At 41.3% G+C, this 25,441-nt stretch overlaps 1 protein-coding gene across 9 annotated transcripts in view; it reads left to right on the top strand.

Annotated features, from left to right (window-relative positions):
• SEMA5B (semaphorin 5B) overlaps positions 1-25,441 on the top strand; it is a 350,137-nt gene that overhangs the window by 252,320 nt on the left and 72,376 nt on the right. For 8 of the 9 annotated variants that reach the window (XR_014503687.1, XM_083406846.1, XM_083406852.1 and 5 more), the window contains 6 exons: positions 3,256-3,354; positions 5,991-6,204; positions 10,504-10,789; positions 18,798-18,933; positions 21,303-21,510; positions 25,059-25,266. Coding sequence is in view for 8 of the 9 variants with exons in the window: in XM_083406846.1 (XP_083262972.1) it covers positions 3,256-3,354; positions 5,991-6,204; positions 10,504-10,789; positions 18,798-18,933; positions 21,303-21,510; positions 25,059-25,266 (1,151 nt within the window). In the remaining variant the exon portion in view is untranslated. The remainder of the gene's footprint in view (positions 1-3,255; positions 3,355-5,990; positions 6,205-10,503; positions 10,790-18,797; positions 18,934-21,302; positions 21,511-25,058; positions 25,267-25,441) is intronic. The other variant, XM_083406850.1, reaches the window with a different exon arrangement.

Here is a 25,441-nt window from a genome sequence, read left to right on the forward strand (position 1 = left end):
CCGGGAATCAGTGTGTTTTTACATGAGTAGAATGTGTCCTTTTATTTACAATGCATCTCTGGGTTATTTGTGGGGCGTAGGAATTCATCCTTTTTTACCCTTCAAAATATAGTCCAGCCCACCACATGGTTTGAGGGGCAGTGGCTGAAAATGTTTGCTGACCCCTGATTTAAATGTAAGAATCTTGAGGTGCAAAAATCAGATTTTAGGCTCTAGAAACCTTGAAGCTATGGTTTGACTCAAAATAAGTCTTTGAACAGATCCCTCTCCTTACTGCTTAGTTTTGGGATGTGTTGTGCTTTCCTTTGGTGAAGTGGACCAAGCAAAGTCATCATAAATCCTGCATCTGCATGTGTAATTCAGCCAAAAATGCTTCTTCTGAGCTTTTTGCCTGAAGGAAACCTACAAAGACTTAAAATATTTGACAGGACCGGATTTAAAAGTGATAGTAGGTGTGTAAATGAAACTTTACCTGTGCTGTTGACTTATATGCAGGCAGATTTGCCTTTGAATCAGGTGCCAGATACCAATTTAACTGGATTTCATGTGCAAGCATCTGACCGCCAGCGCATTCTGCACTTATGCCTTAGATTCCTGCCATGCATAGAGGCAGGCCACATGATTCAAATGCGATATGTGTTGCCCAGCATGGGTAAATGTATTTTCTACAGCAAACAGTGCTGTTAATGCAGAATAAGCTGGTAGACTGAGGTGGTAAAATTATACATTGTGACTATTCAGAATACAGGTGGAGGTGAACTGTGGTTTTATTATTGCTTACCTCTGTATAAAAAGCTCTCTGTAGGTAGTATACAAACACATCAGGGAAAGGGGCCATGCTAAACCTTTCTTGGCCGAGTTGATAAGTTTACTCTCTTACAATGTAGCTGGGGGAGAGCCAGAAGGGTGAGATCACAGAATTCAGCTCAGAGCCTTTGTTTCTTAAGGCTCCATCTGATAGGGCAATGTACAATAACCCACAGTTTATCTATTTCTGGAAGATTATGAGCTGAATCACCACAGCTGAAGTCTTGCTTCCAGGCTGAGAGGTATTTCAAATCTGATCCCTGTGTATCTGATCAAGACATAATGGAATTGAAAAGTGAGGCATGTGAAGCATCTCCAAGGAACATTGCGGTCTTGACATGCTCATTCTGAATGCTCCCTCGGCCAGCTCTGGTGGTTCAGATCCCGCTATCTGCACAATAGAGTCTCTCCGTATCCTTGATAAAATACATCCCCAAACACCAAGCACGTATGGTGCCTTGTACATAAGCAACGCTATGATGCCATTTGTTATGGATAGCCTTTCAATGAGTTGGTTTCCATATCACAAATGAAAGAGTGGGATCTTTCTTTCCCACCAAGGTGATTTGGAGTGCTTTTGCCTTCCTGATATGCAGAAACAACTTCTCCCAGGAAATGTTTGCCACCAGGCAGGCTTGTGACATGGGCTATAGAAATGAAGTTTTTGCTCAAGAGGAAAGAGGCTGGTTCTTAAGCTGTAGGCTATGCTTAGTGACCAATTTATAATAATTTTGTCCAAGCTGCAGTACATCAGAGAATGATTTTTAAAAATTAAAACTGTAACCCAAAATACTGTAGCCTCTTGCGGTAGGTGGCCCATCTTCCCTGACCACTGGTCCTGCTAGCTAGGGATGATGGTAGTTGTAGTCCCAAAACAGCTGGAGGGCCAAGTTTGGCCATCACTTCTCTAGGGGAAGGAGGAAAAGGCATAGCTTTTTTTCAAGCTATCTAACTCTTATGTATTGGGGAGAGTAATATCCACACCAAAGACACTGTATGGCTCTATTGCTGTTTATGGGCTGGATGGGAAGCAGTGCTTCTCTCTTACCTTTTATGTAGGCAATGGGAGCAGCCCTACTTATAATTTAACAAATGTAATCCCATTCTGTGGTGGACCAAGCATCACCATAGTTTTGTGTCCATGTTGCTTGAATTTAGCTAATATATTAAGTTCCAGTTTCCAGATGGTGAAAGTGACAACCAGACAAAGGTATTGATCGTTATGAACGAAATATACTGAATATTTTTTTCCAGGTGATTGAGTCATATGTTGTCGCCCACCCCAGTTTGCCAATAATCTAATTACGTTTTATAGAATATATTACACATGGATTGTTAGTTTTATGAAGGTTCGTTTTCCAGATTGCTTAGTGCTGAATTATAACAAATGCTTCAGCAAAGGCTTCTTGTATTATGTTTACATACCTCAACCTCTTTCCAATTTTAATCCTTTAAAGAAGATTTGACAAATTCATGGAGGAAAGGCTATTGATGGCTGCAAACCATCATGGCCATATTCTGCCTTCACTATTGGAAGCAGTGTGCCTCTGAAAACTAGGTGCTGGGAAGAACAGGTGAGGAAGGTGTCATTGTACTACGGTCCTACTTGGCTTTACATAGGCATCTGGTTAGCTACTGTGAGAACAGGATAAGCTTTTTCATAGAATAGAATCATAGAATCATAGAGTTGGAAGAGACCACAAGGGCCATCAAGTCCAACCCCCTGCCAAGCAGGAAACACCATCAGAGCACTCCTGACATATGGTTGTCAAGCCTCTGCTTAAAGACCTCCAAAGAAGGAGGCTTTTGCCTGATCTGATCATCAGGGCTCCATTTATTTTATTATGGTCTTAACTCAACCCCGCTACTCATTGTTCAACTTCATCGTCAAATGGTTGATTATAGCCTTGTTAGGTAAGCTTTTTAAATCATCACCAAAAATAGTTGTCAGTAACTGTAGTTCCACACCTGCTTTGTGCTCCTTGTACCTTTGGGATTTTAAGACTTTTGAAAGGGCTGTGCTTTCCATTAAAGCCGATGCTTAAAGTTTTGGCTATCTTCTGCTTTTTGGTAGTTACTACCAGCATAAGGCTTGACTGAGGGAAGTCACATACATGACACTAGGCACATCATTCTTGAATATAATGTTCCCTGATCACATTAAGAGCAGATTTATGAACATAGGGACTTGGTGTTTTAATTTCAACAATTATAGGTGCCAAGGCCAGTCTCTCTGGAAATTATCCTCCATGAAGCTTAGTTATATCAGTGAAATGGACTTGACATGTGCTCAGGGACACACTAGTCTTTATTTCCAAGTCACATTTTCCAGGACTAAAGCATGACATCAGAAACAGAGTCTGGACTAAGCCCTGGGGAATGTCCACTCATATTAAGCACAGGCTGTTACTCTTTCTTGGAAATGTGTTTTTCTGCTTTTTGTTTCAGGAGGAATGTCAGAACTATGTTCGTGTTCTGATTGTTTATGGAAAGAAAGTTTTCACTTGTGGTACCAATGCTTTTTCACCAGTGTGTTCCAGCAGACAGGTAAGTTGTGCCTCTTCTCTTTAAGGATGAATCAGAGAGCAGGATGAAAAAGAATGACTGTAGGTTGTCAGATGCTGATGGTGGTTGCTTGTGAGTAACCAGGCAGGACTCCGACCTGTCTTTTACAGGTTTTATTGTGCAAACTATTTACAGTGCAGATCTACAAAGTTCATGTCCATCTTAGTCACTTGCAGAATCCGGGAGTGGCCCCTTCCGGCTTCTCCCCCAACATAAGAACTTCGGCACCCCAAGCCTCCTCCCTCCCTCCTTGCGTTTCCCCTCTCTGCGCAAGCTGGGCGACGGAAGTGGCAAGTGTCCCTCCTGGCCAGCCTGGTGAGGTGAGGCACTGGGACTCTCAGCAGCATCCTCAAGCCCTTTCCTCGCTTGGCTGGCCCCTTCCCTCTCTGCTCCACTGGAGGTGTGGCTTTCCCCACCGCTGGAAGAGTATCCCAACGGCCCCCCTGCCTTCCTCCCCTGTTCCGATGGCAGTCCCCTGACAGTAGGTAAATGAGATGGGAAATGTAAAGGCCTCAGTTTTGCTTGCCTGTGGGTTATGCTTACCTGCACCTCTAGTGGACAAAGGAAGGAGTAGCTTTTACAGGAAATAGGCTGCTGGCCCCTCTTCAGTTGTTTGTTCCTTCCTCACATTCTCCTTTGGCTCTTCTTACTCTTTCATTTTGGCTTAGGAATTTTATTCTTCTTGATAATATCCCTAAGTAGTCTTCTGGGGTGGTGGGGTGGGACTAAAGCGGGGAGGGGGGGACACTCCTAAAACAGCCAAGTGAGAAGTGAGTATACACAGTCAGGTCTGAAAGGTGACTTACTCTTGGCTGGGAAGGTGGAGGGAAGGAAGAACCAAGTGAAAGGAATAGAGTGAGGTATGATGGAGGAGAGTGTGGCTGACTGTTAACAGGAACATTCCCCGCTGCTGCATTTCGTTGCAGCTTCCACTTGTTCTAAACAAATTCTGATAGATGTGTAGGCATACGAGAAAAGAGGAGGAGAAATAACAAGATATGTTGGGGACATTATACATTATGGTAGGTTGAGGTTATCACTGAGCAGTAAAGTTTCTGCAGTGAAGAAAAGATTTATACACAATACACTATTTAACCTAGAACTCTGGGTTCTGACTCGCAGCTATTGCTTAAGCATCTTGTGCAGAAATACTATCAAGTTCTCTGACTGAGGTTTTTTGGTTGAAGAGCATGTTGTTGGTTACTAAACCATAGCTCTTTTTTAAGTGTCTGCAGGCACAATACATTTATGGTAGGACTGAAGGTGATGCAATCAAATGACTTTGTTCTGAGGTGACAGTGCCACTTTCGCACCTATCAATTTATACACAAAAGGTGATAGCCTTCAGGATGGAAGAAAGTGGTTGCCTATTTTCAGCTCTTTTCCATTTGCTCCAGTCATGTGCATTTCTCTCCTGCACTGAAAGGCCAGTTAACATTTTAAGATGGAAGCAGATGGCATGAAGATCACATAGCATTGCACTGTGTTTATGAGCCTGCTAGTCACCACAGCAAACAGCAAAATGGAAGGCTGGTCAAATGCAGTAATGCATGGAATTAAGTTACTAAGACTGCAGTTTTATAGTTGAAGGGTTGCTATGGGTTTTGATTTTACCCTGGATGTAGCTCAGGCTAGTGCATCAGGTATGTTCATTCCTGGAGGCTGCATGTTCACAGGCCTCAGAGTTCCTGTAATGTGCTGCGTGTGTAAGACTGCCTATGAAGAGTAAGCCTGTAAGCTACATTTGGTCCAGACTTCAACAGCCACATACTGGGAGAATGTAACTCCCCCATTGAAGCAATGGCACTGACTTCTAATTTATTTCCTGGTCCAATTCAAAGTGCTGGTGAGGACCTTCTAAAGCCATTCATGCTTCTGAACCTGGAAATCTGAAGGACTGCCTTCTGCCATACAAATCTGGCCATTTCCTAAGAACTTCAGCAAAGGCCCTCTTGTGAGTCTCAGCAACCCAAGAGAACTCACACTTTTGGGGAACCAGGGAGACTTACCTTGCCCCCCCCCCATCTTTCCTCAAATATCTAAAACCTTCCTAAGGAAAGCATGAGCTTCATGTCAGATCATGTGAAGAAGGCCTTGAAACAGGTGAACCATAGTTACTATAACTTAGAGAAGCAGAACTAGTATGCAGAGTACATGAAAGGGCATTATGAAGGTAACAATAACATAGTGATGAGATGCTTCTGATGACTTGAGACGGCCAGCAAATCAGTGTGCAAGCTTCCACTTGGGAACTAGAGTCAGCTATAAAGTAGATATCTGCCAGCATTACTCTGGTGCTAAGGAATTCCCTTGCTGCCCAGTCTCCCTAAAGCCTATATTCAGTTGGATTTAAGTTTTCTGAAAACAATACACCCAGTTCCACAGGGATAGTGTTTACCTCTGTGCAAAGAATACAGACATGGTATGCTTAGCTATGCTAGCTCAGAAAAAGCTATTTTTTACCTTGCCTTTGGTGCACTTAGCATTATCCAGGTTTGCTAATTTAACCTATAGGGATCTGTGGGGTTGCAAAAACATGAAAGTATTGCTTGACCAACTGTGTTATCTGTCAAACTGTTCTCATCACCCTTTTTTCTTCCATTGCTTTTTACATACAGGTGGGAAATCTTAGCAAAATCATTGAGAAAATAAATGGGGTAGCCCGCTGTCCCTATGACCCCCGGCACAACTCAACAGCAGTGATCACATCGCAGGGAGAACTGTATGCTGCAACGGTCATTGATTTCTCTGGACGAGATCCTGCTATTTACCGCAGCCTTGGGAATGTCCCACCTCTTAGAACAGCACAATACAACTCCAAGTGGCTTAATGGTAAGAGCACTCTGGGAAATAGAGATCATTAAGACCAGCTGTGCAGTCTTGGGAAATGACATTTTTTTTCTTATCTCATAATGAAGATAAAATTCATTTACCTAAAATATTTAGCTATCCACATTCAGGGGGGTGTCCACAATATATTTATCTACTAACTCATACAGCGATAAGGCAGACTAAATATTTTAAGTAGCCAGCCTCTTCCTCCAGCTCTTCCACAGCCCCTTCAAATGAATGAGTTTGTAGTGTGTTTCTGTTTATTTTGGTGAATACTGGATTTTGGATGTGAATGCTTATCTATTGAGAACTTTGACAAAAGCTCACTTCAGCAACTGTGACTTAAAATGGAAAGTGGATGCATTTCTGTGTGTGGGTTTCCTGCTTTCTGCAGGAGAAGCAGATGCATTTCTACCCTAAGCCAGACTTCACATAGGGCATAATGTGTACTGCAAGAGGATGTGGTAGGTGGATATGATTTGGGGGAAATGACCTTATGGGCTGAACTGGGAGGCCTGGCAGGCCAAATCTGACCCACGAGCCGGAGTCTCCCCACCTCTGCCATGCAGAGTACTGTAGTGCAGCCCCAAGAGGAGGAGGAAGATTTTATTAATTTATATATTGTTTTGACTTAGACATTGTAATATGAATGTCTATAATTAAAATAAGCAATAAAAACAATCCCATTAAATGGTGATCACTAGGCCTTATCAAATTGATCAGATTGCAGCCGTCTCACTAGATGGGAGTTGGTGAAAGGTGTTCTTACCTGTTATTGTAACTGAGGCTTTCAGGTGCATCAGGGATCCAGAAGCTGAAACCATTTCTTACCAGAATTCCTGGTTTGGATTTGCCCAGATTGGTTTGCCCAAATGCAGCCCCTCACACTGGCCAGAAGTGGTGTAAGGAAGAGACGGGAAAACCTGTGTCAGATGAGAAAGACAAGATCAGCCCTTCCGGCTACCATGCTAGCAACTAAAGAATCCACTTGAAAGCAAGTCACAGACAATAACCCTTGCATAAATCTCACTGCTAAACAGTACGTTTCCGAGCACAATTCAAAGTGTTGGTGCTGAGCTTTAAAGCCCTAAATGGCCCAGTATACCTGAAGGAGTGTCTCCACCCCCATCGTTCAGCCCGGACACTGAGGTCCAGCTCCGAGGGCCTTCTGGCAGTTCACTCACTGCGAGAAGTGAAGCTACAGGGAACCAGGCAGAGGGCCTTGTCGGTAATGGTGCCCACCCTGTGGAATGCCCTCCCATCAGATGTCAAGGAAATAATGACTTTTAGAAAACATCTGAAGGCAGTCCTGTTTAGGGAAACATGTTTGATGTTTTATTGCTTTATTATTATTCTGTTGGGAGCTGCCCAGAGTGGCTGGGGAAACCCAGCCAGATGGGCTGGGTATAAATAATAATTTTTTTTATTATTATTAATATGCAGATATCATAAAAATAAAACAAGTTTCTTGTTAATGAGTTGGCCACATATGATTTGAATAAAAAATGTTATCACTTTATGTAGATATAGTCATGAACCCCTCTTCTTACCTTATATTGTAATTATTTTGCCCTGTTGTTGGGCATTGCTTACTTTTAGGCCACACACAAAAAAAAGCTTCCCTGTTATTCAAAGGCTAACGTATAGTATAGAGTCACTCAGAAAGCATTATCGGAAAGCAGAACTTAGCATGTTGCAGAATGGCCCCATTTTAAATGCATCAAGATTCTTTTGGAATTCATGACTTCAAAATTCCAGTCTTAATTATTAGTACAAATTCTCATGGGAGGAGGAAGGGATTCAGAGAAAGTGTACCCTTTAGTTTGCTTTCTCACTCAGCCAGCAGAATCCTCACAGGGCCCCAGTATTACTTTCTGCTGCAGGGGACATTCAGTAGTGAAAGCATGTACTACAAACCATAATCTAGAGCCATTTTGGGATTTGGGGATGCACTGCCATCAATACATACCTTACTTTGCTGCTCTTCTGTTCTTTGGGATGTTTGCACATAGACTTTAATCTATGGGGTGATATATAGATATTATCTACAGAAAATGGTTCATTCTCAAGTGTAAGGAATGGCTTTAATGACAACAGCCAGATGTCAGTGGATTTTTGCAGTTGGCCAAATTCAGCGAGACAGTAAACTAGTGCTGGTGCCTTTAAAAATGCACTTTGCCGCAATGCCATCAATACATTTCACAGTGAGGGATGGGTGAAGATATCTTTCACACCTGCATTAGGTCAAGGAATCTTGCAAAATGACTTAAAAGGTTTGTTTTGTTCTTGTTTTGATGAGCTCAGTGGTTGGTCAATTAATTAGTTGACTGAAAAAAACAATACATACGTGCATACTCATGCTATGTCCCTTCCTCCAAGGCTGACATCGCAGGGAGCTTTCTCTGCTGGAAATACTGCTTAAACCCAGGTGAATGCTGCCTCCTGCATAGTAACATATCTCTCTGTACCTTCAGGGGGATTTCCATTCATCATAATTCAGCACAGCTCCAGCTGACAAGCAAATAACCCTACCTGCAGTTTTCCCTTTCACTGTAGGCTTTGTCTGTCCACCTGTTTAGCTGCTGTACAGCCGTTACCTGTGTGGTCTGTCAGCTGAGTCTTTAGCAGGTACCTCCATGCACACTCAGAGCACATGGATGCACAGCATGCTCCCAAGCACCAGGGTGGGATGAAAGAGGGAGAAATAGGCAGTGGAGGAGGTGGTCCAAGTCTAGTATTAGCAGTGTGAATTAATTTCCAAAAGGTTTCTCTTGAATTGTCATTTTATACAATAATCACTGTTGTATGCTGATTATATATTTATGCCTCAAATTTTGTTCTTCCACTAAGAGGAAAAAGTTGGGCCCACAGTTTGCTGCCCCTCAGCACTAGCACATAGTTTTGTGGTGTGTGCTGGTATTTTGTCTGTTTAGAGAGGGAGGTTCTGAGCATAACCTTATTTCTGTAGATGGGTATTTTGTGGTGCCCACAGCAGTTTCTAAGATGTGCTCCTAGGCCTAAAAGTGTGGGAGGCACCTGGGATAAGCCCAGCTCTAGTGTGTAGAAAACTTGGGGGAAATAAGTGAACTGCAGGAACATTACTGGTCCCAGGATCTTGTATCTGACAGTGACATGTATTAGTTGCAACAAAGGAAATTGGCAGATCCCTGGAAAAAGGACAGTGTGCTGCTCCCCATCATTTAATCACAGTATCAATTAGCCGCAGTCCTTGAGGCACCTGACTATTTTAGGAAATAGCAGTTGATGTTCCTCTTCCCACTCCTCCCTCTTTTGTTGTATTTTTGAAAATACTTATAATATTGACCATCACTGTAGCTCAAAGTAGTCAATCTGTACAAAAGGCAGATGAGGTGGTAAAACTGCTTCTGGAATATATGCCATTCCAGACTGTGAGTGAGGAATCACATGACTGAATTCTCCCTTGCTACACACACACACACACACACAGCCCCCCACTTGTAAAAAATTAGACATGAAAAATAATAACTAGGCAATCCAATTCAAGACAGCTTAATTTAATCATAAGAGTTTTTGTTGATTAATTGATTCATTAGTCAGTTTACTAAATTGGATAAAAACAGTATTTCTGAAGTAATATTTTTTGTGTTTAGAGAATGTACATGTGTGTTGTAGCAGGCATCATCTTAAAATAAGCATTCCATGTGTGTACCATTTCAGAAGTGTATGGGTACTCACATTCACATGAAACTTCCCCACCTGTTGAAAGGACATTTGTGGGGCGTTGTGGGCTAGCCTCTCATCACAGCTGCACAAAGTGGAAAAGCAATCACACAACCAACGTGTTCAGCTCTTGTGCAAAAGAACACTATGCGTGTTAATCTCCAATTAGGTATTTCCTTGCGCTGAGGAGTTCTACTTTTGTACACCGGTACGCATGTGGAGCTTTTTCTTCCATTGGCATGTGCAGAAACACTTCTCTGTACATTCCAACATGACAAAAAGCTCCACATACCGGTATGTACCAGAGGGCATGGCTATGGTGTACAGCTTCAGCTTGGGGTGGAATTAGTCTATGGACCCTGCAGCCCCCTCACATGGTTTCATGGTCTTCTCTTGATGATGTAGTCATCAAATGATGAATGTGCTCATAAAAACAAGCCTATTGTGTTCTCCTGTTCCTTGGATGTTGTAAAAAAGAGGTTTGTTTTCCTCTTTCTCATCCTCTGATCACTCCTGAACTTTTATCCCCACAGGCTGTGTAAATCCAACCCTTTCTATGTAAATCTCATTGCGTTTTATGGCTTTATTTTTCTCCAGAGCCCAACTTCATTGCTGCCTATGACATTGGTTTGTTCACTTACTTCTTTTTCCGTGAGAATGCTGTAGAACATGACTGTGGGAAAACTGTCTATTCTCGCGTGGGAAGGGTTTGCAAAAACGACATTGGGGGGAGATTTTTATTGGAGGACACATGGACAACATTCATGAAGGCTCGGCTGAACTGCTCCCGTTCTGGTGAAATCCCTTTCTACTACAATGAACTGCAAAGCACATTTTATCTACCTGAACAAGATTTGATCTATGGAGTGTTTACAACCAATGTGTGAGTTTGTTGCTTTTCTTGCTTCTTATTTACTTCCTTATAATGCTTACCTCTTTATTCTAGTACTTGTATTTAGGCAAATTCCTTCCATTGTTCAGTTTAGCGAGGCTGTATTTGGACATCACAGTGAACCATAATATGATGGCTTGTTGTGACAGGAGCCAACTTATATGACCTTGTGCATGTGTGTGTCTCCTCTGCTGCAATCATGAGGACAAGACTGGAAGTTTTTGCATCTGTTTTCTGTTAGCTTCAGTTTAGCATTGCATCTCAAACAAAACTAATGTTGCATCTGCTGTTAATCTTACCTAACTTTTGTTTGAAATAAGCCAGCTTTATAACCCATAGTTTGGTTTATTTTAAGCAAACTATAGTTATGGTTAACCAATGTTTATTGGGTTTGGATTAAACAATAAGCTGCAACTAATCAAAAATAGAAGTGAAATCTTCTGAACTCATATTTGTGCTGGGCAGCAGGAGGTGGGAGTACTTAAACCAAAGGTTCGCTGTGGCTTGGTTTATTGCGATGTCTAAATGCAGCCAGATTAAGTAAAATAAGCAAAGCAATGCTTGGTTTTCCTCTACACCTATCTGTCTTCTTCTACACCTATAATTCTAATATTTGTAAGGCAAAATAGGTGGTTCCTCATTCAGTGTTATTATTACTTTATTTTTGAAGTGTGATTTTTACCCAAATTATATTATTGGTGATATTCATATTATTAGTATGTTCTTTCCCCCCCCCCCCCTCTCTCTCTCTCTCTCTATATATATATATATATAATGACCAGTCCAGAAAAAGACATAATTCAGTCCACCTGTGGACCTGTGTCTATTACTGTGCACTTGTTTCTATTACATCTGAGCTAGATGTAAACCTATCCTTGCTAACAACTGGGAGTCTCTGGTTGCAATCCTATGCTTACTTTACCTGAAAGTAAGACTCATAGTTGGACTTAGCTTCTGAATAAACATACATAGGGTTGTGTTATTAGTTACAGTGATGAAGTCAGCAGAACAAAGGAAGACATCTCCAACTTTGACCAGAAAACCGAGGGAGGGAAAATTCAAAAGATGCTAAATAAAATTCACTGTTCATTTGCAGATGTAGCCCCAAATCTTACTCTGCCTAATGTTTTCAGTAGAATATGCTCTTTTTCAGTGGTATTGGTTATTTCCAGTAAAGGTAAAGAAACTTCTCATTCAGAAACTTGGAAGTAACTACTGCCACTAATGAAAGCTATAGTACAGTCATACCTCGTGTTGCGAATGGTGAGGGTTGTGCGTTTTCTGGTTACAGACGCGCTGAACCCGGAAGTACCGGAATGGGTTACTTCCGGGTTTCAGCGCTTGCACATGCACAAAAGCACTAAATCGCATCACACGCGTGCACAGACGCACCGCTGCGGGTTGCTAACGCTGCGGGTTGTGAACGTGCCTCCCGCACAGATCACGTTCGCGCCCTGAGGTTCCACTGTATAAGTGAGCTATATTAGATGTAAAATAAGCAATTGATTGCATTTGCAAATAAAAACAGAATTTCTTTTTTTTTTAGGGTTGCTTTCTTCTTTATACACATTTCAATGTATTGTACACTTCTTACTGTTTACACAAACATACATAGAATGAGCTGTTAGTCATAGATGTTGATGGTTCTTGGTTGCAGCATTTTAGTGTTAACTAGAATATAAGAAATTTGTTTTTAATTATGAACTAAAAGAAGAAAATCTGATTAGCCTCTATGCGGGACAGTACTGTCTAGACACCAGATTATGAAGCCTTCCTACTTTAATCATTTGAATTAGCCACTTGTGGAGAAGAGGATTTCTTAAAAGTTGTAATTATCTGAAAAACTGTTCTCAGAGTAGAAGTGTATGACTTATCTTTGACAGAATTGAAGAATTGTCATCCAAGAGCTGGCTCTGATTGATTTGTGCTAAAGTGCATGCTTATATAAGCAGCTTGCTTGTGTGAACCGTGCAAGGTAGAAGCCAGGAACTTATGAAAGGTCCTATATTTTATGTTTCATTTTTGTCTTCACAGAAGGCAAGGTTGTTGTTTTCAGTTTCTCAGAAGACTTGGGTCTTGCATGAGTTCATGATTCCTGAATCGCAGTGCTCATGCAAGAAGGCCCTGACAGAGGAACAGAAATGATTTAATAGTCAGGGGCCAAACTACACACAATTGCAGCATCCTTAGGACTTTAAATGTGGACCTGAGGTGATTATAATTAAAAGAAGGAGTGTGGATGCAATTTGACATGCAGAACAGATGCATGGGCAGAGAGGTTCTGAATTATTCGCTGCCTCCCCCTGCTTCAGTAATCTCTCCCCTTCTATTTTACTTGTTGTTGTTGTTGTTGTTATTTATCAAATACTATTCCACTCTTCATCCAACGATCTCAAGGTGATTTACAATATAAAGACATAAAAATGCATACCACAAGAACAATACCCAAGCACACAGTTTAAAAGGCCATAGATTGTTTACTTGGCCAAAGGCCTGGGAGAAGAGAAATATTTTTGCCTGGAGCCTAAAGATAGGTAAGGAAGGCACCAGTGAGCCTCCCTGTGGAGAGCAGTCCACTGAAAGAGGCCATTTTCATAAATCCCCCCTGCAGCACCCTATGCCACACCTAAACATACTGCAGAGAGTCCCCTAATCCTCTGGAGCACATTTGTATGTGCTGCAAGGGGCAAGAACTGCCCCTCCCCATATGAACCAATCTGGACCCTGTGATCATAATCTGAGGCCATGCTTCATGGGCCTCCTCCAAAAGAGGTCTGGAAAGCAGCAACATGAGAACGGGCCTTCTTGTTTTGCTGAAGGTTTTTCTTTCCATTAGTGGACAGTCACCATTAGATACACCCTGTAACTCCCTGTAAGCTTTAATGTTTAATCCAGCTCTGTTGATTTATGAAGAGAGTGTATGTGCAGAATCTAGTGTGGTTTTCCTCATCTTACCCCGTAATTGTTTAGACTGCTGTCTTGTTAGCAAGAGGCAAAAGGACCAAATATGCAATTACGGCTTCTCTTTTTCTTTCACATTGCAAGAAAAAAAGCATTATGTAACTCCAAAAGAAGTGAATAGGAAAAAATTATTATTGATAATAGCTAAACTTAGATCAAATAGGGGCTTTGTGCTATGACACAGTGTTCTTTCAAGAATTCAAAAGAGAGAAAAGTTCCAATTTGTCAGCTAACTAGGCAAATAATGGTAATTATTCTTTTAACTTCTATCAGGACTTATTCCATGCTGTATGCATTCTGCATACAAAGTAAGTCTTCCATTTGCTGCAGTAGTATAACTGATGCATAAAAGGTGTATTATTTTTATCGTAAGGCATATTTACTCTTGAAGGAAGAGAAAAATATATGTGTATATACTCAAATCTCAAAGATTCTCATTTAATGGGGTCAGAAGCAATTCTCCAAAAAATGGGCATCAACCAGCAGGGTGCACTTCATTGTGAAAAACATGTTATAGTCTGATTTATTGCTCATTGTTGTGTAATGCAGAGCCAAGTCAGCAAGAAAGATGGCTATTTAGGGAAGAAACCTATGAAATATTTAAGCAGTTGTTATTAAAGTTTTTACTAGGGTCACTGAAACCCAATTTAAAAGCTTTTGGACTTTTTTCCTCAACATTTTGGCATAATTGTCAGTGAGCCTAAATGTAGAATGTAGGGCTATCTCTCAGAACGGGACAGTGCACACATATATGAATGCAAAGTCGGGGTGAGGAGGGGAGAGGAGAGGTAGAGATGGTGCTTCGATATGAGTATGCCTACAGCACCCCACTTTCAGTCTTAGCCACGCTTGTCTAGCACATCTGACTCCAGCAAGTCACTTGGTAACTGTGTTGATTCTTCCAAACTCCATGTAGCAGATGCAGGAATTTACAGCGCAAGAGGCACATGGCAGGAAACCCAACAAAACAATGTGAGTTACTTCCGGGTTTCGCTGCTCGCGCATGCGCAGTCAAAATTATGTCATGCGCATGCGTGGAAGTGGCGAATCGTGACCCGCAGGCGCACAGACACTGGTTGCGTTCGCTTCCAGTGGATCCTGTTCGCATCCAGAGCTACCGCTGTATATTTGTTTCTCAGGCTCTGAAGGAATTGTAGAGAAAGCATATGTGCTGTCTAAATACAATAATGCCCTTCTGTTTCTGACTCCATTCTTAGAGGTTGCATGTACACATTTTTGCAGAATTATAAACTCATTTTATCCAGTGGTGTCTGCCCTCTGAATCACACATTAAATTAGCAACAGACTGTAGATATATCTTGACATACTGGAGAATTATTTAATTGTTAAGACAATGATCCACAGCCTTAGAAGGTTAGGTTACAGCTACTTACACGTCCATGTAGCAGCCAGTCGATAAAATGTGGCATGTGCACAAGTCCAGACTCTTGTCATGCATGTTGGGAAATGAAGAGTGCCATGGGGCTGGAGATAATCTTGAGAAATAGCTTTCAGTGCATCAGCTCTACGGCTGAAATCTAGTATCATGCCTGGGGCTACTTCCAAGGAACCTTGGGAATATAATGTCATAATGTTACTGAGGATTCAGGGTTGGGGGGTGGGCAAGTCTCTTGATACTGGCAATTCATATGTGCACGAGAGGGATTTGTTGTATCTAGGAATTTAGCCCACTGCAGTGAGTCAGAAGAATTTTTGAAATTATAAACTTCGTTTAACAATGCCCCAGGATGCGCTGGAGTTACGATAGCGTAGCATAGCGTGGTATGTAGCATACTGTCTCACAGTTGTGGATGGCACAGTGGGGTGGAGACACTTACTTGACCTGCTGGCAGTTGAGTCACTGCTTCTTACCAGGAGGAGAAGCAGTGAAATGGCAAGGATGGTGGTGTGGTCAAACACATTGCATTGCCCTCCCTGTTGCCTCCCCCTCATCATCCTGGTAAGCAGCAGTGCTCACCCGCCAGGAGGTCAGATCAGCACTTGCAGCTTACTATGCTGTGACTTACTGTGGTCTCACCTATGGTCATGAGGTGTAATGGACAGATGCAGATGACACATAAATATTTTGTAATACTGTCCTTGTATTTCCTCCTTCAAAAATTTGGAGTGCTTGGATCAACTTTATGACTGTTTCCAGATCAGTGATTTTACGGTCCTTCCAGCCCATCTTTCACGCTCTAGTTCTGCATCTTTCCGTGCACAAGAACAGTGCAAGCGAGTGGTTTATTATTTGGGCCAGTGTGCCAGCTCTAACGACAGAAAGCTGCAGGGCAATCCAGGGTTGTGTTGATTTTGTCCCTTTGCAGTTCTGAGGGGAGAACTTTGCTATGAAACGTTTGGCAGCTTGTGTTGGAGGCCCCACTCCGATCTCAAACGATCTGCAGTTTTATTTAGACGATTGTTTTTCTTCTTCTTCTCCTTGTGCCTGAAGGCATTAACTTGTCACTCGTCATTAGCTTTGTCTAAAGAACTGCCTTCTGTGAACACGCAACATGTCAATATCACTCAGATACCAGCAAAGAAAGGTTTAGCATGTGGTGCTTTGACAAGTTCAAAGCCTACTGCTCCATTGCTCAGTGAAATGGAAGGATGGCTGTGAGGGGAAAGAGGGAAAGGAGAACACGCAATCTTAATAGTAATGTTTTAAAAGTGATGTCTTGCTTTCTCAGCGGCAAAAAGGCATCTCTCAGTCAACTTCAAATTGAGGTAGTTCTCTGGATTAGTTTTATAACATGGTGGGATTGTTACGGTGGAAATTTTCTTTGTAGGAACAAATGAGAGATGTGGTGTGCATCATTTAAGCATAAAGAAATGTTGGAGGACCTACAAGTAGTTTATGAGGTGCATGCTTTTATTCATTCATTCATTCATTTCATTTCATTTATATCACACCTTTCCTCCAAGCTGCTGATGGTACCCTAAATTGGTATGATACAATTCTGTACAGGCTTCCTATACATTCTGCTCGTACCACAAAGTAGGAATGAAATAGAAGCATGCTTTTTTTGCTTCTTCTTGTAGCAGCGTCTTTAAAAAAAAGAAGGAAGGGAAGGGAAGGACCTTCTCCGCTTATTGCCTGCCTAAAATCACACAGCTTAGATATGTGTTCTTAAGTAATTACTGGTTTAGTAAAAAAATCCTTTTCATAGTAGTTCAAATTGCTACCATTAGCAACTTGATATATAAAGCAGTCATTCAGACATTTACACAGCACGGTGACAAAGTCTGTCATGTTGTTCTGAAAGGGCTTTCTGTATTTTTAGCCTCTTCTTTACAATTTTCAGCTCTCTCTGATTTCCTCTTCTTTGTTGGTCCTTTTCTCTCCCCACCTTTTTAAATAGCATATAAATGTTTTAGAGTCCTCGGCTGGACTCTACAAGCTTGGTCTGATGGCCTGTAGGTGGATATGATTCCTGGCAAAGCATGAAATCTCAGCCTAATTTTCTCAACTAGTGTGAATAATTGCAGGCTTGCCTGCATCCCATAGTGGAGGAGAATTAGGAGAAGATTGCAAGACAGATGTGAGGAACCTCCCCCCCCCCCCGGTGTTGCTGAACTACAGCTCCCATCATCCCTAGCCACTGGCCATGTTTGCTGGGGCTGGTGGGAGTTGTAGTTCAGTAACATCTGAAGGGCCAAAGGTTCCCCACACCTGTTGTAAATAAGCACAATGCCTTTGAGGAATGGGGAAAGGAGAACCTTTTTCAGATGCTTGCCTGTGTTTGTTTAATGACTTACCTTAATAATGGAGAGTAGGCTGCCATTTCAATTCTACACCCAAGGATACACCTTCACCACATGGAGGCTTGCCTCCTAAATGAGGATGCCAAATTGAGAGTGTTGGTTGATTAACTTATCCACAGTAAGTGATCCTGAGTGCATATTCCTAGTGATACAAGTGACCTGCTGAAGCTTTACTTGTCTATCTTAAAGGAAAGCTCCTCCTGCCAGAAATGTAAAGAGATTTCCTTTTTTTAATACTAATTTGTATATTCAAGATCAACACAGGAAATTGCTTGAATTCACAGCTGAAGTTCAATGACTATTTAGGGAAGGGAAGGGAAGGGCAGTTTCAAACAGTGAGCATCGGGAACATTTTAGAATTGTTCCCTTCATTTCTATCCTGGCTTTTGTCTATGGAACTCATGGCAACATGTAAAAGTCTTGTGTCCAGGCAGTTAGCTTCAGGAAGCTATTGCATCGTGCACCTTCAGACCATGTCTTGGGACTTTTAGTTATTTTCACCGTCATTCAAGCATAGCTTTCCAGATGTATGTGTGGTTGGTGGTCAAGGTTGATGGGACTTGGAGTCTGAAAACATTTGGAGGGCAGTTCATTGCCTGCTCTATCCTGTTTTAATACTTCTCAGAGTATAAAAAGGCTCTAAAGGCTCATCTAGTCTCGGCATACTATTCTCATGAGCCAACCAGAAGCTATGATATTGTGCATTTTTTATCCCAGATGAGTCCAGATTCTGTATTCCTTCTCCTCTGTCTGTCTGTCTGTCCTTGCAATTGGAGCTTTATGCAAATAGCACGTATATGAACTGGTGAGTATCCAGTGGATTTGAAGGTCTATAGGCAGGTGTGCTTTTCAGAGGTGGCATTAATACCTTAACAATGAAACCTGTGGAGCTTAAAATTAAATTTCACCTTGAAAAATAAACCAGAGGTTTTAAAAACTAGGCCACTTATAATCAATCAGGATTGATGGGATATCAGTAGTAATGTTCCTTGTGAATTAAGCTGCGTGTGACTTTTCATGTCAAAACTGCTTCTCTTAGTCTTAAATCATGTACAGTGTTCAAGAGGGGCTTTTCAACATCTCCTAATTGTCATATAATCCATGAGGATTCTTCTCCTCCCTTCTGAGGCCTGTAGCCCAGTGCACTTCCTCCTGGTAATTTGCATGCAATTTATTTTAGTGAAATTTGATGTCTGTTATGATGGAAGTGTCAATGTTCTAAAGATTAAATTGATTTTTCTCCTTTTCTCTTTCCTTTTGCCCTTGTTTCCAGAAACAGTATTGCTGCTTCAGCAGTGTGTGCCTTCAATCTCAGTGCTATTACGCAAGCCTTTAATGGGCCTTTCCGATACCAAGAAAATCCAAGATCTGCATGGCTGCCAACAATCAACCCCATCCCTAATTTTCAGGTATTTTAATGCAACCCCTCAATTCACTCACATCTCATTCTGTTTCCTCGTTTGATGGGTAAATGTTAATTAACTGGTTCAATGGCAGCTAGCACATCAGGTGTCTGTACACACAGAGAGAGCCTGTTTCGTTATGAGGCTCATCAAATTGTCTTGGGCAATCTATTTTCTCTTAGCATAATATTACCTCCTTAGTAACCACTCTTTACACGTATTACTTGCTTGTCCCTGTCCCCCCCCCCCCCCCCAATCTGCAGCCATGTAGTTGTTTCTGAAGCTCCATTCATACATCACCTCCTTGAGCATTTTGCCTGACTATAATGTATCATTAAGCGCTGCTGCTTTCTTGCCTGGATGGGAGAATAGAGAGGATTGTGTGCGTAAATTAGCGCATCTCATCGCTTCTGCTTCTGGCTCCACCCACTACTGGCATAAGGCCCCGAGAAAGTTCCCTAGGAGAGAATGTGGCCCTTGGGGTGAAAGAGCTGCCTACCCTTGCTATATAAAGTATTGGTAGTTTAGCCTTGTATGATTCCTAGTCCTGTTCTTTCATAGTCTTTGATCCTGAACTTCTACCCAGAGTAGACCCATTGAAATTAATGGACCTAAGTTTCAATTTCATTTCAATAGGTCTCCCCTGAGTTGGACTAGCATTGCATATAACCTATAGACTCTAGGCCTCCCCACCCCTACCTCTGCTGCTGCCCCTTCCTCCTGCAAGTCTGCTCTCAGTACCCATTCTATCCCATTTCAGCTATATTTTAGCAGGCAAAATTCTACACGTTCCTGCCAAGTAGACGGGAGGTCACAAAACCAGTACTAGTTTGCTTTTCAGGAGCACAATTAATTGTGGCATGTTCCGTTAAATCTGAGTAGCTTACAGCTGAGTTGCATATAGAAAATTAACCAGGGTTATCATAGAAGATCTGGGGAGCAGCATTTGTAGTGCATCAGGGGCAGCCAGAGTGGTGGCCTCTGGGTGTTTTATTTATTTATTGTTCACATTTAAAAATGCTGCTTTACAGCTTGAGGCCATCAAAGCAATGGTCAAGATAAAAATAAAATAAAATGCAGGAAATAAAAACTCCAAAAACAACAAAGCCATTCCAGCAGATAAACAGTAATTTTTTCATAAGTGGGTCATACTTCAGTAAAAGTCTTTTTAAACAAAATAAGTCATTGTTGGGCTCCACATCCCATCATCCCCAGTCAGTGTGGCCAGTGGTTAGGGTTAAGGGGAACAATAGACCAGCAACATCAAGAGGGCACTAGATTGGCTACGGCTGCAGTACATCATCTGCTACTGGAGCAACCGGAAGCTTTTACACTGCATGTTCCCAATGGAGCATCAGTCAGGGATGTTTTGGACTAGCTTTCATCCTCAAAAGCGTATAGCCTGTGCTGCAGAGAAGGTGTGAAAAGATTGCAAAGTCAAGATGAGAGTTTTACAAAAGAAAAGGGAACGTACGTGGTGAACGACAGGAAGATTGGAAAAAAAGATTAGAACATTTTTCAAGTACAGAAGGAACAAGAGGTCAATGAAGGGCCTTCAGGAGATGACAAAGGTAATTTAGTGGCTGTGAAGAAACGATTTGGAAGGGGGAGGGGGAAATCCTCACTTCGTTGTTTGGAGGATGAAGGAACAATGCCAGAAATCTTTCCTTCCAAGAGAAAAATACAGGTCTGGGACACATGAAATGGAAATTAGAACGAAACAATTGAAAAATACAAGTCCACTTACTTAGTACTTATGCTACCCCTGGTATTAAAATGTTAAACTTCTGTCCACTGAGAACAGAAAATGCAGTTCAGCAATTAATGGTTTCCCCAACCATCAGAGATGGTTCATGTAGGGGAAAAGGGAGATGAAGCAAAACTGCAAGATTTTGGATTTCAATCAAGATTGTGGATTTCAAATTAAATAGGAATAGCAGGGCATTTTATGTCTAGACCTGCTCTAGTATAAGAAGTATCTTGATTTTGGCATGTTTGCATTGCCTAAATCTGCAGCTGCAATCCTGTTCCATCAGTTGGAAGGACATTCCTAGTAAGCATGGGTAGGATTGTGCTGTGGATTTACGTTTGTACCACATTGGAGTAGATTAACCTCTTTTAACCTCTTTTGGAGTAGATTAACCAGAAGATTTTTATTTGGATATGTCTGTGTAATATGGAAGAAGGAACAAACTTGCAAATTTGTAATCTGTATTTATCACTGGAAGTTGTGTCTTGAGAACCATGTCAATATAAACATCATGACAGTCGGCAAGAACTCTGCAGTAAAAATAGCAAACAAAACGAAAACAGTAGTTAATGTTAGAGAGTTTTTAAAGTTGTAAAAGAAATGCTGCTGTTCTGTTCTCCTTCAGTGTGGAATACTGAATGATGATAGTCCTAATGAAAACTTGACAGAGAGGATCCTTCAGGATGCTCAGCGCTTATTCCTGATGAACGATGTTGTGCAACCAGTCTCTGTTGATCCATATGTCACTCAGGACAACATCCGTTTTTCTAAGCTGGTGGTTGACATTGTTCAGGGCAAGGACACACTATACCATGTGATGTATATTGGGACAGGTAAGTGCTTTTTACACCTGGGAGACTTCAACCATCTCATATGTGGATTTATTAAACAGTAATCTGTGAGTTCCTTACTACATGTTCTCAAATAGGAGAAAGCGTGAGAATTGATCTTCCATTATTATCTGGGTAGAAACCGAAAGAGCATTTTGAAAGTGTAGGCCACAATTTAGATGGCTTTAGGAAGCAGAAGGGATGGGGTTAGGGTACTATAGTTAGCCTAAGAAAGAGAATAGTATCTGCTTAAATGGAATTCATATGCAAGTGAAGGTTTCTGTGAAGACTGAACCCCATCCTGGTGAAGGTTCAGCTCAAAAAGGAGTAGAGAGGTAAATGACGTCCTCAAGATAGCTGGTTGACAGTCTTCACTCGTTTCTGGGTCATATAGTATTTTTCTACTTCATTGTGCCTTGTTGGAAATGCATATACATACTTTCTTCTAGAGATCTGAAAACGTTTCACGTTTGGGTAGCATTTCTGATGAAGTTAAGAGATGGGAAACAGATTTCAAGCTCCACTTTCTGCATTAAGAGGAACATAGGAAATTGCTTTAGCTAGACCATTGATGGCCAAACTTGGCCCATCAGCTGTTTTGGGACTACAATTCCCATTATCCCTGGCCTGTTAGCTAGGGATGATGGGAGTTGTAGTCCCCAAACAGCTGGAGGGCCAAGTTTGGCCATCACTGCTCTAGGCAATCTAGGCCAATATTGTTTACTCTGACTGGCAGTAGCTTCCCTGCATCTCAGTCTGTACCTTGTCCTGACTGTGCACCGTGCCAGGGATTGAATCTGGAACCTTCTATGTGCAAAACATATGTTCTACCACTGAGCTGTGATCCCCAAAACTTAGGCACATCTACTGAGTTGTTCCTTTGAATAAAAGCATCCTGCTAGCAGGGTTCATATGCATAATGAGCTCCAGCACACAAAGAGGTTTCCATGCTCTCAGAATCCACATGCCATTCTTCAAGCTAGTTGCATGTAGTGATTTGCAGACAGACTTCCATGCCCTTAAAGTCTGTGATCCTGGTTTGTTGGCAGACTGTGGTTTATACAGTGGTACCTCAGGTTAAGTACTTAATTCGTTCCGGAGGTCCGTTCTTAACCTGAAACTGTTCTTAACCTGAAGCACCACTTTGGCTAATGGGGCCTCCTGTTGCTGCCGCACCGCCGGAGCACGATTTCTGTTCTCATCCTGAAGCAAAGTTCTTAACCCGAGGTACTATTTCTGGGTTAGCGGAGTCTGTAACCTTAAGTGTATGTAACCCGAGGTACCACTGTTTCAAAGTCTGCCCAGTTTAGATATAAAGAGGAGACCTATCACAATCCCATTTATTGCCAAACTTTCAATAGTGGACTAATCTTCAACGCCCAACTTTTTAAGTAGGAAAAGAAGCTTGGAAAGGTGTACCATGGAAGTGTTGCAAATGGTAACTTCCTTCTGTGGTGGAAGCTAAATTAAACATTTTAATTAATCAGAATTTATGTCTGAGCTCCATTTTAAAAAATCTAATAATTCCATTATATATTTGGAATGAGTTGATTTTATGTTAAGATATATGGCCTCTCTAAGTGATGGTATAATTTATCCCATGACTATGGAGTCATCTGTCTCAGAAGTTATCATCTACCAGACAGAGTAATAGTATATCTTTCTACCTTTTACCGCCACTTACTTCGAATGTGATTAGCTTTCGTGCATTTCCAGTAACAAAACTGCATAGACAAAAACTTTATTTAACTATAGAACAAATTAACAAAACAAATACTAAATCTTGATCTACGGAGATAAATGGTATAACTTTAGTGAATAAACTCCAAAGTGAAAATAGCCTCATGGGCTACTGTTAGACAGATCAAGAGTTGATCTAGTATCAAAAATATTCTTATTTTATCTAACCACCCCCCCCCCTTTGTGGTACAAAGTTGTCAAAGACAAATACTAACAAACCCTGCTTATTTAAATGGAAGAATTGCTGTTTTCTTGGAAATTAATGGGACCTTTAAATGCTTAACTTTATTCCATTATTAACTTAAAGTCTAGCCCATTCCCAAGTCAATACTTGAGGGATGCAACAACGCTTTGAACTGAAACCTATAGATAGAATACTTATTAAAACACTTAGCAGATTTAAATTGCATCCCCCGCACAATTATCCCATCTAATAAAAGTCATTCCAGATGAGGATATCTTACAGCATTTCCGGAAAATATCCAAGTTCAGGGTTAAGCAAGTTTCCAGGCTGTGGATCAATTACTGAGACTGCCTTGGTGCATAGGTAGTATAGTCAGGAACAGCTTTCCTCAACCTGGTGCCCTTCATATGTTTTGGACTACAACTCACACCATCCCTGATCATTGGCCACACTGGTTGGGACTGAGAACTGAATAATTTAGTTTGGGGAAGTCTGGTCAGTGGAGTACAGAGCATGGGGGAAGAGGGACAAACTCAATTTTGTAAGGCCCAAGATTTTTAGGACTTTAAAGGATGAAGCACATTTACTTGGAAATCCCACTGGGCTCAGTAAGGCTTATTTCCAAGTGAATGTGCATAGATAACAGTCATAATGTGATTCTAGCATGTGATTAGAAGGCGTATTTGATATGCAGTCCTGAAGTCTGTTGAGTCATAGCTCCCTACTAAGGACCACAGAAATATCACAGCTACATGTCTACTGTTACTTAAACTTACATGGGGGCGTTCCAGCAATCACAGGATGTAGCTGACTGCAAGGATGCAGTTGTGTTTAGTTTGTACTGATTTTCAGATGAAAGTTGTGCAGAATGTTCCTTGGAATCTGTGGCTACAGATTGATATTCTGCCTACAACAATGTTTTTAAGCTTTAAGCTGTTAGCATATTTAAGATCACACAGCTTTGTGTGAATCAGCCTCTAGGACACATCTACGAAACACATTCAACCCTATTTGAAAACAACCCTGGGAAATTGTAGGTGTAGCTGAAACTTACTAGGTAGAGATCTTTATATCCTTTAAATAGTTACAATTTGCAGGGTACACTGCTTTAATGTGTAAATGTACCTCTTCATCCCATGTCATCCTTAATAAAGACATATAATTTGTTTATTATTATTTGATTAAACTACTTATATACCACCTTTCTACATAAAAGCTCAAGGCGGCTTGCAAGAAAGGTTAAAAACTATATATTAACAGTTTTTCAAACACCATTAAAAAAGCAGTGGAAATCAGAACACAGGAGCAACTTGTTAAGCAAATTCAATAGTCATACTTTAGCCACATTCAGTAGTTATATACTTTAGTCTCATGCACTCTTCATTCAGAATGAATGGGAACCTGAATGCACAAGCAGAGGGGCTTCAACCAAATAAATGGATTCACTTTTTTTGGTTATGTTTTTATAAGTGTATAAGAAGAGGAGAAGTTGGAGAGGAGGGGAAAAAATGGTGTCGGAGCAGCCGTGTAAATGGGATGTAGTTAATCTTTACTCTGTGTGCTGGATGATAAACTGAATCAACATCTTGGAGATTTACTTGCCTCCTGTTTCTTCTTGTTCTGCTAGAACATGGCACCATTTTGAAGGCACTTTCTACAACTAATAAGAGCCTAAGGAGTTGTTACTTAGAGGAAATGCAGATTCTTCCTGCCAGCCAAAAGGAGCCAATCCAAAGCCTCCAAATCCTTCACAGCGACAGATCCCTGTTTGTGGGTTTGAATAATGGAGTGCTAAAAATTCCTCTGGAGAGATGTTCAATGTACAGAACAGAAGGGTAAGGAAATTTATGGCTCTGATATATTCCATGCCAGCTTAAAAGAAAAGCATGAGGGAAACGTATTGCAGTCTGATTCATTTTAGAATACCTTTCTTCATCTTTCAGAGAGAGGCAGAAGATTCTGACAGGCACACGTAGCCTATAGAAGCAAAGGGAATGATTTGAAGGCAAC

This window comes from Podarcis tiliguerta (assembly GCF_965153285.1).
Source record: "Podarcis tiliguerta genome assembly, chromosome: 1".
NCBI classification, from domain to species: Eukaryota; Metazoa; Chordata; class Lepidosauria; order Squamata; family Lacertidae; genus Podarcis; species Podarcis tiliguerta.